This window comes from Centropristis striata, chromosome 2 (assembly GCF_030273125.1).
Source record: "Centropristis striata isolate RG_2023a ecotype Rhode Island chromosome 2, C.striata_1.0, whole genome shotgun sequence".
NCBI lineage: Eukaryota > Metazoa > Chordata > Actinopteri > Perciformes > Serranidae > Centropristis > Centropristis striata.
This window is the reverse complement of record NC_081518.1, coordinates 43,561,083-43,576,515: the sequence shown is the minus strand read 5'-3', so window position 1 is coordinate 43,576,515 and position 15,433 is coordinate 43,561,083. Positions and strand designations below refer to the sequence as shown.

General features: G+C 42.9%; 1 protein-coding gene across 4 annotated transcripts in view; it reads left to right on the top strand.

Moving 5' to 3' along the window:
* znf536 (zinc finger protein 536) overlaps positions 1–15,433 on the top strand; it is a 331,204-nt gene that overhangs the window by 200,596 nt on the left and 115,175 nt on the right. For all 4 annotated transcript variants that reach the window (XM_059351790.1, XM_059351771.1, XM_059351798.1 and 1 more), the window contains one exon: positions 64–2,369. In XM_059351790.1, coding sequence (XP_059207773.1) covers positions 65–2,369 — 2,305 coding nt within the window. In that variant the 5' untranslated portion in view covers position 64. The remainder of the gene's footprint in view (positions 1–63; positions 2,370–15,433) is intronic.

Sequence of the window (15,433 nt, the reverse complement as noted above, 5' to 3'; positions counted from 1 at the left end):
TTTCAAAAGGTTGTCATTCTGTTATTTCTAATATATTTCCTTCTCTCCGTCTGGTTTTTACAGGATGGAGGACTCTAGTTTGTGTCTTGGTGTGTCGTCAGCGGTGACTGATGCTGATGCCCATCTGAGTAGTGCAGTGTTAAATGGCCGCTACCCAATCAGTCAGAAGCTTCATCAGCTTACTGCCCAGCTAGGACACGCCTTTCCTGATCTACACCGCCCACAACAGATCCCTGAAGAGAAAGCAGCCACGCCTTTGGACGAGAAGACCCATCACGCAGCCCTGGCCAGTCAACCTATCAGCAGTCAGATGGCCCTGCTAGCCAATCAGCTCAACCGAGACATTGACGCAGGGGCACTAAGTGGGTTGAACGGGCGAGTTGACCTGCAGCAGTTTCTCAACGGCCAGAACTTGGGCATTATGTCCCAGATGAACGATATCGAAGATGACGCCCGCAAGAACAGGAAGTATCCCTGTCCATTGTGTGGCAAACGCTTTCGTTTTAACAGCATCCTGTCATTGCATATGCGCACACACACAGGAGAGAAGCCCTTCAAGTGCCCCTACTGTGACCACCGAGCGGCCCAAAAGGGCAACTTGAAGATCCACCTCCGCACCCACAAGCTGGGGAATCTCGGTAAAGGCCGCGGTCGTGTCAGAGAGGAGAATAGGCTGCTGCATGAGCTGGAGGAGAGGGCCATCCTTCGGGACAAGCAGATGAGAGGGAGTGGCAGTCTCCTCCAGACACCTCCAACACCCCATCTGGGCCTCAATAGCAGCTCTAACACCCATCAGCAGCAACTAGGCTCAGCCTGTGGCCTCCTCCCCCCCTCTGGCCTTGCCACTCCAGAAACAATTTCCCAACCTTCTTCTTCACCCAAGCCGGCTGGCACCCAGGATGAACAGTCCTTGAACCCAACTACAGGCTTCCGCTGTACCTTCTGTAAAGGGAAGTTCAAGAAGCGTGAGGAGCTCGACCGCCACATCCGCATACTCCACAAGCCCTACAAATGTACTCTGTGTGAGTTTGCTGCTGCCCATGAAGAGGAGCTGATAAGTCACGTCGAGAAGGCCCACATTACAGCCGAGAACACACAGGGTCAAGGTGCTGGTGGTGCCGGTGGTACACAGCCAGCCACTGAATTCCGCTGTGATGTGTGTGGACAGGTGTTCAGCCAAGCCTGGTTCCTAAAGGGCCACATGCGCAAGCACAAAGACTCCTTTGAACACTGCTGCCAAATCTGTGGCCGTCGCTTCAAGGAACCATGGTTCCTCAAAAACCATATGAAGGTGCATCTCAACAAGCTGGCCATCAAGAACAAGCCGCCCCAGCCCAGTGAACAGGACATGGCTGCCGTCAATAGCATGAGCAATCTGGCTCAGGAAGCTCATGCCAACCTTTACTCCCGCTACATCTCCTGTCTTCAGGGAGGCTTCCTTTCACCAGACAAGCAGGGCTTAAGTGAGCAGCACCAAATGTTGGCTAAAGCAGGCATAGCCATGAAGGAAAAGGAGATGCTAGGGAAGCTGCTGGGGCCAATGGCAGGAGGTATGGGCCATGGGCTGGGTGAAAATGAAAAGCGCTCACTCCTGGGTTGTCTCAACCTTGTGCCACCACTCAAGTCAAGCTGCATGGAGCGCCTCCAAGCAGCTGCAAAAGTGGCGGAGATGGACTCCCTCAATAGCTACCAAGCCTGGCAGATAATGGCTCGTGGCATGGCTATGGACAGGGCTTTCATGCCGAAGGAGCCGCAGCAGCAGCACCAGCACCAGCACCATATACCCCCAGGGCAAGAAGATGAGATGGGTGGTGCTGGAGCCTTGGCTTCCTTCTCAAAGGAAAAACAAGAGTACTTGATTGCTACCAATGATAGCTCCAAGCAGAAGCAGCTCTCAGAGGCCTTGCAGGGATCCAAGGCCGCTAGCGGAGCCATGATGTCCATGAAGGAGGATGGAAGAGGCTTTGACAGTCACCGTGACTTAATGTCTATCCACAATAACGCTGAGGCTCCTGGAGCCCTGGCTGGATTGGGAAGCCCAAACATCGACTACAGCCTCTCCAGCCTCTCTGTCCTGAAGGAGAAGCCTTCAGAATGCCCTGACTGTGGCCGGGTCTTCAGAACCTACCATCAAATGGTTGTCCACTCCCGTATTCACGGCAAAGACAGGAGAGGCGTCGAGGAAGCAATCCAGCAACAAGGTCTCGACGAACGCCGCGGATCAGCCAGTGACCCTGAGTCCCAGTCCATAAGCCGCTCCACCACTCCTGGTTCATCCAACGTGACAGAAGAGAGCGGAGCTGGAGGAGGACACTCCCAGACAGGAAGCGTCCAGGATGACAGCCCACATCCCTCCTCACCATCTTCAGGTAAGAAAAAAGAAAATCAAAGAATGAATGACAACCACTTCTATTCTCCGGTCAGTCTGTGGATAAAGGGATAAAAATGTTATCCCACTGACATACACTTTCAAATTGTTTCCTTCTTTAATTTGATGTTACGGTCTAACTGTTCTACATTTCTACCTACATAGTTTCCAATGACGGATGGATGTGTGCATGTATCAATGTGTCAAATCCATCTCTTTAAAAGGGAATGAAAATAACCCAAATACCCAGCGAAGCATCAGAGCCACACATTCCTCACATAACTCAGATACTTAACGTCTTTGTTCAAATATCCACACACCCTGACACACCCTTACAGAGTGGTTTGCTTTTATAGGATACTTTACACATTAAACATATACAGACAGGGTACATACATATACAGACAGAGTTTTATTGAATAGAAGTGTACACAGTGTACTGTACATAACATAGATTGTCAGGTATGTACAGGTATATCTTGTGCTGGACATAGTAACAGTTGTCCCCTGACACAGCTGTGTTGTTTCTACCATTGACATTAAACCAAACAGAAGACTCCAGAGAACGCAATCAAGGAAAGAGACCTACTTCACCATAGCTTTCACATTTGCAGGTTAGCAGTCTGCATCCCTGTGGAACAAGAGTAAAGACTGGGAGCATAGGGACAAACTCGTTTTAACCACAGTGATTAATAAATGTCTTTAATAAACATGTTGGAGACAACTACACCCCTCCCCTCTCCCTTCCCAGCAAACACAGGCCGGCCGGGGCTAGATAAGTGTATGTTTAGTGGGATTAAGGGAGGCTCGTTGCTAATGATTACACAAGTTTTTAAAGGTAACTTTCGCTTGCTCCTCAGGGCACTGTGCTGGCGTTAAGAAGCGCGCGTGGTAATTAGGTCACGACTACGCGATAATCAGTCGGTTTAAGCTAAACAAGACACTAATTAAAGATATACATATAAAGCAGGTCAAAAAAATGGTGAACTTCATTTGCAAATGCGAGGACGTGCTTTTAAGTCTTTTGAGAAGAAAATATAAATAAATATAAATATAAATCAGAGTGGCTTAGCTTAAGGCTGTAAGCAACTTAATTCCACCAGTGGAGACGAAATTGTTTATTTATTCACAGAGGCATGAAGTCCTTATCATGCCCGTGTAGTGTGATGGGTTTGAACATGGGACAGGCTATGTTTATTTTAATCTAAGAAATAATAACAGACAACCCCCCACCCCAATTAGGAATTAATGAAAATGAGAGTGAGATAAAAACCTATTTTCTTTATAGAGACTATTAAACATTACACTTTCTCAACAGGGTGGGGGTGTAGCGGATGTAATTATCTTCTGAATTTTAATGCTGGAAGTTTCTCTCTCCATCTCTCTCTCTCTCTCTCTCTCTCTCTCTCTCTCTCTCTTTCTCGGTCTCTGTCTGTCTCTTTTGACTCAAGCACTTTGAATCTGATGAGTACAGCTTGTAGCGTTTCAACAACTTCAGAAGTACTATATTAACATCCAGTGTGCGGGTATAAAAAATAAAAAATAAGCAAATTACAGTAAAATAATAATTGACAAATAAAACCAATAGTATTTACCACCAAATGCTAACAAAGCACAAAGAAATGCATTTGATTTAGTCGAGTGGTTAAATCTCACCCCCGGGCACCATCTTTGGAGAAGGGGGGTAGGATTAAAGAAAATATAAATACAAAAATAAATTAAAATAGTGTCTCAACAACTTTGCACATGAAAAAAAACGCCTACTGGTTTTTACAAGGCTTTATTATTGCCCTTCCTGCCGTCTTCTTATAACTGTTAGTGTGCATGTGTGTTTTGTGTACAGGTAGCGTGCCTCACCCGTAGCCCAAAGCTCAATCAGAGGCTATACTGCTTGATATATTGGCTGTATTTAAGCTCTTTGTCAATCTGCCACTGTCATATCTGAAAGGCTGTCCTCATATTGTTATTGTAGAGCTTTGTGAGTGTGTGCCAAAATAGGATGTCAAACTGTAGTTAGTTGCTAGAGAGAATGGCAGACATGGAAAATAGATTTGTAAAGAGGAATACAATAAAATGATTAGGCCCTGATGTGAACACACTGGGATGCCGCTTTATCAAACGAAAAATGTGAGAAGTAAACTGATTTGACATTAAAAAAAAAAAAAAAAAGTTAAATATGCTGTTTGTGTTACTTCCTGTTTTTTAATCAGAAGTAGCGAAACTTGTCTTTCACAACTTACACAATGTGATTCACATTTGAAGCTCAGGGACTCTCAAATTAGAAGCTTTGATGTGTGAGAAAAAAACGTGTCGTGAGTCTCATGTGGAGAAAGGTGTCATGCTTCTACTCTGCATGCATGTTTGTTTTTGAGTGTGTGTGTGTGTGTGTGTGTGTGTGTTGGAGGGGGTTGGGGGTATAAGCTTTACAGTATGTGTGCATATCACTCTCTGATAGTCTGTTGTGAACAGGATGTGGCTACTGTATTGTCTTTATCTTAATATAAAAAGAAGGGCTCGTCATTCGCTTCTAGTGTGTGTACGTGTATGCACCTGCAAGTGTGTGCTTGTGTACGTGTGAGCCTCTGCCCCGCCACCTACCCACAGCAATTTTGAGTTAAACTTGAATTATAGTAATCAAAAATAACATCTCAACTGTGAAAGAAGGTCAACTCTGCCGCTTTTGTCTTTGAGACAGCACTTGTTTAAAAGCAATGAGTGAAAAAGGAAGAATAGAGGGGGAAAAAGAGCAGAAAAACAAAGGCCTCTGTCAGAGATGTCCTTTAAAAACCTTCCCTACCACAATATAGCTCAGCACCTAACCTTGAGCATGTTTCCTATTCAATAAAATCCTTTATTTCTTTATAGAAAACAAAGAAGTAATTACATTTATGCCTATCACCATCTTTTTGTGTTTGGTTATCCTTGGACTGACTTCACCTGAGCATTATTGTTCCCCGCTGATCAGGCCTGAAGAAGAAGTGAGAGAAACACACGGTGCAGTGCAGAAGTCATGTTTGTAAGGTTCAGTTAAAGATAGACCTGGTGTGAATGCAACAAGGACGTGGAGCTTTGAAAACCACAGCCTTTTTTTGCCAGCTCTTACATGCAAATAACCCACCATTGAAAATCCTCATTTTGCACGATAGTGTCTCCCCATTCTGCTGCTACATTATAGGCAAAATGAAGCTAAATGTGTAAAAAATAGGCTTTTGCTGCACGCATGTAAGGCCTAAAGCAGTTCTCCTTACATGTACCTCCACAACCTTCCCAATAGCCCTAAACCCCACTCCCACCTCTTGGCTCCTGGCTGAAAAAGACTCTATACACTCCCTCTGGCTCTCTTTCTCTTTCTCTCTCTCCAGAGAATCCCCCATGTCTACATTTTTAAGAGGAACAGCGTTTTAACATGGCAAGGATTAGCCTGCATATCCCTGGTCTTTACTGCGGCTCAAACAAGCACGCAAAATGCTCCATACAAATTGAAATTGGATTTGCCAACTTGACGCCTTAGGTTATAAAGCATGGATATTCATCTAATTGCAGCGGTACAATGGGGGCGTAATTACACATGCGGACAAACTGTAACAGTGTAATTACTGTGTCATTAACAGGAATAAAGTAGAGTTGAATTAAATCCAGACTACTATAAATCTGCATGATGACAGACCTGATCTATCTAGGCATTATCAGCTTATATAAGGTAATGAGTTGTCATCCGGCAATATCAAAGAGAAATACCTTTTTAGATTTTTATCAATTTTACTAAGGCCTAAATACCTAAATAGAGATAAATGGAAAAAACAAACATTTAAAAATTTATCAGAGAGAATTGACATGTCTGCATTGACTCTGTGAACTCAGAACCTAGGGGGGATTTCTTCAAATTTGGCACACACATCCACTTGGACTTGAGGATTAACTGATTAGATTTTGCAGGTCAAAGGTCACTATATCTTCCGGCAGTGCACTTTGTGAAAGTTTGGTCTCCACGCTAGGTTCGACAGCTTGGCGGAGTAGTGGGCAAAAATATACAGCATGCATATATACGTTTACGTTTCGGTGGTAGCTTAGAATGGCTCCTGACTTTGAGAGGGAACAAAATTGCATTTTTATATTTTCACATATGCTCTTGCATGATTCCTCACAAAAACATTTCCAGGGCAATTTCTATGATTTCCTAAAGAAAATGTGACAATGGTTTTTCAGCAGCAGACATGTGATAGCTGCTTTTTTACAACCAAATACAACATTGGCCACCATCCCGATATATTCGAGCTACATAGCTTCTAACATTATGTTGCTTTGCCTGTGGATAAGATTTCACAGGATACCTCTGATTTCTGTTGAATTACTTTTCACATGAAACCATATGAACCCTGCATGAGAACAGCCTGAATTTTTAAACCAATAGTGTGTCTACATGGTGCATATTCCTTATAAAATTATATTTATTTGCATCAACATAAACTAACTGGCAGATCAAACCTAAAGGAGTAGCCAGGTTATATTCCAGTTATAATGATTGGTCTGTGGGGCTTGAGGGTGAAAAGGCTCAATAGGGGCCCAGATTTTTTTTAGCCTGGGGCCCCTAAATAGATTGATCCAGCCCTGGGTATGTCTGTGAATAAAAAAGGTTAAAAAATGTCATTTCGCAAAAACAACTGAACATACACAGTGAATTCTTAGTGAATTAGCAGATCAGCCAGGTTAGGTAAAGCTAATCTTTTGTCAAAAGCCACAATTAGCATTTAGCATATGGTTCCTCACTGTGAGAAACCAGAAAAACTACCATAGACCTCTTTACTGTATGCTACCATCACGCTGCAGCCAACACTTTGAAACGAGGCCAGCCCTCCGTGAGTGTGCGTGCCATAATATATGAGTGTAAAACTATGTGCATTAAAAAATAATGAATTATGTCTCTCGTTTTTTTCCGTTTCTCCCCTTCTGCATAAATTACTTTTCTTTGTAATTGACATCCGCTCCTCTTCTACTTCCCCCCTCGCACTATTCTTCTTTTCTCTATAATCAGAGAACTCAGTGGTTACAAAACCTGAGCTTTCTACCCCCCACTCATTTGTAGGAGTCTGGCCTGTCATATCTGTATTTTTTATGTGTCACCAAACTTAAATAGACAGTCATTGTGTTACAGGCACAATCATTCCCCGAGCTGTATTTTTGTACAGTAGGTCAGGACTCTGGTGTCTGGTAAATGATAAAAGTTCTATTCAAACGCACTAATTGTCAGTGTGCTGTGCTGATTGACATGTCTCGGATAAATGCAGACTTAGTATTTTTGTACACGCTTGCACAATATAAAAGGCCAATTTATTTCTCTGTTCTTCTTTCTCTTATTCCTTGCACAGTTCATTTGATTTCTCTCTTCCTTTCTTGCTCTCTCCCTCTCTCTCCTACCCATCTTTCAGACTCAATTTGTAAATATTACCCATGGTGGGAATTAGCCCAGGCTTTTTAGATATTTTAAAATTCCAATTGTATTCCAACGAGTGTGTTTGATCGAGGGAAGGACTGTGAGCCTTGGTTTGCTCCTCAGTATTCCTGGGTGGCTATCAGTGGCTAGCCTTGTCCTTATGAAACATTTATCAGCCCGTTTTATGTCTTAATGATCACGTTAGGATTCCCCGCTTGGTTATGAAGCCGGGACAGAAAAAAAAAAATGGACTGTTGAGAGAGTGAAGGAGAGGCGATGAAAAAATGACACGGGCAATCCAGAAGGGAGAGACTGAGTGCAGTGAAAAAAGGGAGAGATGACAGGGCATCACATTCCTCAGTAAACAGCATCACATTATGCCATCCACTCTTTTCAACTCCAAATCTTTGCCAAAACATAGCTTACCTTTCTCCTGGAACAAGCCTCCGTGGCTCCCACACATGCACACGCACACACACACACACACACACACACAACCCTCCTGCATCTTCTTCTGTCTTCCCCATTCCTTTTTATGTTTTTATAATTAAAACATAATATTTATCTTTCCATAACAGAAGGCTGCCTTACTCTGTCAGGTAGACTGTTTGCATATTAATATTCTTAATACATCAACAAGCTATCTTCTCCAGTGTCATTGCTAAAACTGAGCAAGAATAGAGAAAGAGAAGGTGACTCACAAACACACACAGCTCTTTACTACAGTTTGAAATGCTGGAGGAATTTAACTTGATTGAACACACGGGAGAAGGGACTCAAAAGTAACGGGAAAAGCCTTAAAAAGAGAGAGCAACAGAGAAAGAAAGACATAAATTAACATCACAGTCACAACTTGTGTTGGTATTGGAGTGTGTTTACCCAGCCTCAACCTCAGGATGCACATATAAATGCACAGACTAAATACGTGTTTGTTCCTCCTTCAGTCAAAAACCAAGCACAACTCCACAAGAGCTAAAAAGTTTCTCTTCTTTTGATTGTTTATGTGTGTGCTTAACAGAAGGGGTTGGGGGGGAACGGAGGGAAGGGCAAAGCTGAATGAGGGTGAATGCCAAGTTCCTTTTCTCTGTCGGGTGACAGCTGCCTGACTCCGTCAATGTGGAATTCCTGTGAAATGAGGCAGGGCTCTCGGTCAGGGAATGCAAATGGATGGCACTGGATGGTCGGCGGCGGAGCTGAGCTGAGCCGAGCCGAGCCGGGCCGGGGCGGGGCGGGCGGCGAGGACAGGGGGGGTGAGGAGGGGGAGGTGGTGGGTTGGGGGTTGTTTGAACAAGTTAACTTGGGCATGATTGGGGTTCCTCCTGTGTATGAAAGAGCAAGAGAATACATTGACCTTTGCCTCATTAAAAATGGAGGGCCAGACATGTGATACCATGACTGAGGAATCTCTTGGTAGCTTTTTTTTTCCCCCCTCATCCTCCCCACTTTTTTTATCTTCTCCCTCTTTCTCCCTCGCTCTGTCATTCTCTCATTTTGCCTCCCTCCTCCCCCCTCAATCTCCTCCTCTTAACCCCATTGACAGGTCACATAAAAAGCCTTTTGTGTCAACATCAGGGTGCTGACATGAGAGCAGAAAGCGACATGAAAAATGTGCTTTTTTTTCTTAGTTGTAGCTACCTCCTCATCACAAAAGAGAGAGAGTGAGTAAGTGAGAGAAGGGAGAGGGGGAAAAGAGAGAGAGAGAGAGGGTGAAAAAAGGGTGGAAAAGTGAGGGAGGAATTAAGTCCAGGGATTAAGATCTCTGAGCTTTCGTTTTTTTTTCACTCTCTCCCCCTGCCACATTCCAATTGTTCTTAAAATATTTGGCAATGTCAATTAGTAAGTGAGCAGAGCTAGCTGATGAACACAATTTTCCAGGCGACTGAGCACCCTATTGTTGTGGAGCGAACAGCAGATTTCTGAGGTCATTATCATTCCCTGTTAGCCGTGCCCAGCTGCTCTCCTCTTGGCTCCAGCCAAACTCTGCTCTCCTCTCTCCTTTCCCCTACTGCTCTTATACATCATCTCTCCTCTCCTCTCCTCTCCTCTCCTCTCCTCTCCTCTCCTCTCCTCTCCTCTCCTCTCCCTCCCCCCTTCCTGCACCACGTTCACCAGTTCAGAGCTGGTTGATAGCAGGCAGCAACAGGGGGCCTTCAACAAGAGGAGGGATGGGAGGAGCTGGCTGGGGGAAAGAAAGGAGGAGAGAGTGAGATGGATATAGCGCAAGAGTGGGGGAATACAGTAAAAGAAAATGAGCGAGGGGAGGAGGAGGAGGAGGAGGAGGAGGTTGGGGGAGGAGAAGGAAAAAAACGAGACGGTCATGGGGGCAAGTGGTACGAAGGAGTGGGCCGGCTCAGATCAGGCGGCGACTGAACACAAGAGGGAGCATGAAAAGAGTAAAAGAGGAAGGGAGGATAGAGAGGAAGAGAGAAGGAGATTATCTGATATTGAAGTTTAGACGTGTAGTCTTAGAGATGATGCTTTAGAGATGGTGCCTTTGAAAGTGGAGAACTTAGTGAAAACATAGGAGGGAGGATCAACATTTTAAGAAAAAGCTGAATTCCTTTTTAAGGAGAAGCTGAGCCTACTGTCTCTACTGACAGCATGACATTTATGAAACCTACTTAAGGTTTACAGCAGCATGTTTTATTGCATTGCATCCTTTGTGTAGTCCTTAGAGTAAGTGATGATTCTGTAATCAAGTGATGTAAACACTTTGGCAGAGAAAAGTCAGTATAAACGATGTTAAACTGAGAAATGTTCTTAGTTTCAAAGAAAGTCACACTTGTTTAGAGTGACCTCAATTATAAACATCACACAGTCTGTATTTAAAAGCTATTTCATTAAAGAGAAATGTTATGCTAAAACATATTGCTGTAACTTACAGCGCAGTGAACATGGTGCTGATGAGATTTCAGATTAAAAAACAAAAACAAAAAAACACATTCCTGCTGTTACACTTTTATTTGGAAGATTGGAGGGTTTTTTTCCCACAAAGCACAAAGCATCCAGGTATCTGCATCTAAACATCCAACGGGCTTTTATTTCTGTTTTTGTTGAAGAAATGGTGAAAGATCTCTTTTAGTCGAAAGTACAAAAAGAAAAAAGAGAAAAAAAACATGAGTGGAGAAAATCAAAAAGATGGCTTTTTTTCTTCTTTTTTTTTTGCTTTCCAGTTTCCTCCTCTTTTCTCCTGCATCCCCAACACGGCATCATCATACCCCACCCATGGGTGCCCTCACCTTTATCAACAACAGATTTACACAAAATGGAAAACAGAAAACTTGTGTCATTCTTTGCTACGGTAAACGAGTAAGGCATTATAAAACATTGTCTCACCGACTAAAAAGTTTGTTTAAAAACTAAGGAAACTAGTAAAACTAGTTGTAAGCAGTTAAAAAAACGACAATTATACCAGAACAACAAGATTCAGCCACATCTCTTTATTATTCACCTCTCATTTCTCTTGTCCAACCTGTAGAAAGTTTGCTTAAGTTAACACTGGTTAGTTGTGGCTTCTTTTAAATGTGTGCGTGTGCTCGTGTGTGTGTAAGAGAGAGAGGGACAGAGAAAGAGAGAGGAGGAGGAAGAGAGTGAGAGAGCGAAGTGAAAAAGGGTGAGCGGCATCAAAGCGTTGCTCTCAGCTGCAGCTGCCAAGCTTCCTCGTCCCCAGTTAGCAGCCATCCAGCTGTCAGGCTGCGCGAAGAGGAAGAGAGGGGGGAAATCTCTCACCAGCCATATGGTCCCCAGTTCTGTCGGAGACACTCCACGCTCCGTGGGCAAATGGCAAACTCATATATCTAATCAACACTCTTAATATCCAGACCTGAGACCTAGGATATTTTCAGAGTCTTGCCTTTCAACAACATGGCAAAAGGGAGTCTGGGATATGACCAGGCACTTAGACTGTGTGTTTGTGGTGTGAGGAGAGCACAGAGGTTACAGGGAGTAATGTGTACTGTGTATTGAAAGGCCTGTTCTTGTTTATCTTCAAGGAGGAGATAGTCTGTGGCTTTCAGCTCCAAGACATTTCACTCCTACTGAAGATATATACAGTATATATATATTACATGTGTAAAAAAACATGGCATAAATATTGTTTAATTGAGAAAGGAAAACATCACTTCGATAGAGCATTTATTGGGGATTATGTTCAGCTGTGGATTAAAGAGACAGTCACCCCTAAATTTAAAATGCATATATTTTTTCTTATCTCCAGTGCTATTTAACAATCTACATTGTTTTGGTGTATATATAATGCTTCTAGATAACACTTTTACTTGTTGTGCTTAAAGCACCAAAATAAAAAAATAAAAATTGATTCAATGCACTGTTTCTTTCCAGAAAATCATGACCCGGTTACTCAAGTTTATCCACAGAGCATGTTGTGAACAGTGATATGTTCTCATAAGAAGTGCCATCTACAGCCATTAGATTTGAGGGAAGACAGACATCTCTACAGCCGATATCTCAAACACTCAGAAACTCGCACCAAAACGAGAAGAAGAAGAAGAAAAAAATGCATTTTTTAATTTGGAGTGAACTGTCATTTTAATACACATTTTGGTGACCAACTAAGTATTTAGCAGCAGGAGGAGAAAAACAGTGTCCTTCTTTGTTTTTTGGCTTTATTATTTATTTATTTTTATCCTTATTTTTAATTTAGTCTTGTTTTATTTTGGCATTGTTAAGCTGTAATTTAACAGCTAAATAACCATAAAAGAAAGAAAGAAAGAAAGAAAGAAAGAAAAATATTTTATTCATCTGTTTTATTTCTAACCACTTATTGGAGCTCCCTCTGAGTGGCCTTCTCTGCAAACTTATAGGGCATGTAATTCTTTGTTTTAAATAAGTGTATTTTTAAAGTGCATGCAGTACTTCAAGTAGTGTTTCTCATATACAACAAAGATTTAGAAGTAAAAGTGGTTATTGACCTGGTGGACATCACTGATTACATAGAACATATCTCACTGGTGTGTTCTTAATAGTTTCCTCTACTTCCACACAAAATAATAAGATATATCTGGATTTTAAAACACAGACAAAACTGCTGTTGTACGGGTTTTTGTTTGTGGCTCTTGTGTTGATTATTAGAAAATACAGAATTAATCTTCCACTGACATAATATTTTAGCAACACTGACATAATAGCGTGTCACTTCCCAAATGAAACAAACTCTCTAGACGCTTGTCTGGTCTTCTTCCATATGAAACATTATCATGACAGTAATATGTGCAATGGATTGACTTGAACCCTTCTTTTAGTTGAGCAGAAGCTGTTAGCTTTAGCACAGCTAGCCCCAGAGAGCATGGGCTTGAATATGGCTTTGTGCTGTATCTGTTAGCGGGATGCTACACCTGCTCATCTAATCCTGGCAGGCCTCTGCCTCCAGTCTCTCCGGCTGCAGAGTAACGGGTGCCTTATGGCACGGCAAGCCGCGCTGAATCACGGGGAGGTTTGTCGGTATTACAGCGACATAGCTGTGTAAAGCTTGGAAACAACCGTCGCCCCCTCCTCGTCGGGACCGGAGAGCGCAAATCCCTCCCTGGTTTCTTTTCAGCAAACAGCTATTAGTGTATGGATGGAGCATGTAGCCTGCAGTAGAGGTAGTGGATGTAGTAATTGGTATGTGTGGGAGAGCGAGATAGATAGAGACAAAGACAGGGAAAGTGAGTGACGTGGAGGAAGAGAGGCAGCGTGAGAAGGAGAAGTGGAGAGATTGGGAAAGAATCAAGAGATATGGACGGGGGCAGCTGGGGTAAGAGGGTAAGAAGAGGAGGGATCCAAGTCCCACAAATCTTTGCTCAACCCAACAACCTGAAGCAGAGGCCATTAAAAGCAGGGAGAGCTGGGTGAGATAGCAGCCTAGATGGATATGATGGCAGCAATGGTTTGGAGGGACGGTAACTTTAATGGCCCCACTGGGTTTTTAATGAGTGTTGTGCCCCAAACAAAACGAGCTAATTAGTGTTATCATCCATATATCAGACCCTACACACACCCATGCGTTCTCAGGCAGACACATACACACTCGGCTGTACACACACACACACACACGAAAAGCCTGCTCAAACGATTCTGTGCTTTTTTTATTCAGTCTATTTTTTTTACATTTTACTTTTCCATACATAAACTCAAAAAGATTCCAGTTTTATGACAACATTTAAACATCACAGATTCACTCCATTGTTTTTTTGGATTTGATTGTCTCAACCTATGCGTCCGCACTCTCTTCTTCCAGAGCTATTTCATCCTGAAGTGAGCCCTCTCCCTCCTCTCTTTCCTCCTCCACACAAACACTTTCAAACCCATAAGGCCGTGCCCTGTTTGTGAGAGGAGCGATTATGTCTACACTGGTTTAAAAACAGGATAACAATGCCACAAACGGGCATTTGGAAAAACAGAAAAAAAAAGGGCTCAAGCCAATATCCCGGCATTTGGACTCAAGCCGCTGTTACCTGCTCGTAAGCCGCGTGTTTGTCACGCCATCGCCTCTGGTTGACCACGCCGCCCCACCAGCCCCTCACTTTATTTCTCTTGCACTAAGCCTATTATAAAATCAATAAACAATTGAGCTTTTTTTCCAGTCCTTTTAAATCTTTTTCTCCTCTATATATCCTCTGAGATGAAGGGGAGGCATGCAGGCAGCGGCAGAGTGGAGAGCGCAGGGGGAAGAAAGGAAAGAAAGAAAGGAGAAAGAAAACAGCTCAGTAACCCCTTGCTTTCTCAATGTTGAAGTTAAGTGAGTTTTTAGTTTCTGTGTCAGTTATTATCCAATCGTGTCTGTTCCAACTTAGACCTGGTTCTGACCTTCAGATCTATCATTTGTACTAAAACACAGTCATGGGAAAGGGCACTTCTGATGTACACGAGAAGGCGCAATTTGGTTTTTACAAAAAGAAGCTTTGTGTACAGATGGGAAAATAATTTCCCTTCCTCATCAGATAATTGTGATGTGTGTGCTGTATGTTGTACCTCCGAACACCAAATCAGATTTCCCATTCATATTTTGACCTCTTGCTACCACGTGAGGTTCAAAAATTTCAACTGGAGTTTCATTTACTTTTGTCACATCGCTTTATATCACTTTTCAAGTTGGCATGATTATAGAAAGCTCATGGGAATGATTGAGGGATTTTTAATTGTCACATTCTCCAAATGTAATAACCCTTGAGTTGATAAAAATCAACAAACACCAACTCTGACAGCTGATTTTCAAATTAGACATCAAAAAATGTGGCGTTTACAGATTTTAATTCCCTCTGTCAGTTTAAACTCATATTTCAAACTCAGCGGTGGGGAGATGACAATATAAACTTCTTTTTATTCCACCAGTCACAGAGAAGTTGGAAATTAGAATGCCTGCTACAAAGCTGTGTACCCCCCCTCCTCCCTCCTTGTTTTTTCTCCCCGGTTTCCAACTTCTCACTTTGTTTACTCCTCGAGTCTTCTTGGAGTGCAGATACAGTAATTATCAGTGATCAAAAACAGTGCAGGTTTTTCTGCTGATGCTTTTGATGTATGCATGACATTGTGTGTCGCCACATCATCAGTCACACAGAAAGCAAGCAATTTGTGGGAAATAAGCTTTTGCCAAACAGGCTTTAGTAGATCCTTTGTAGACAGGATACAGTATA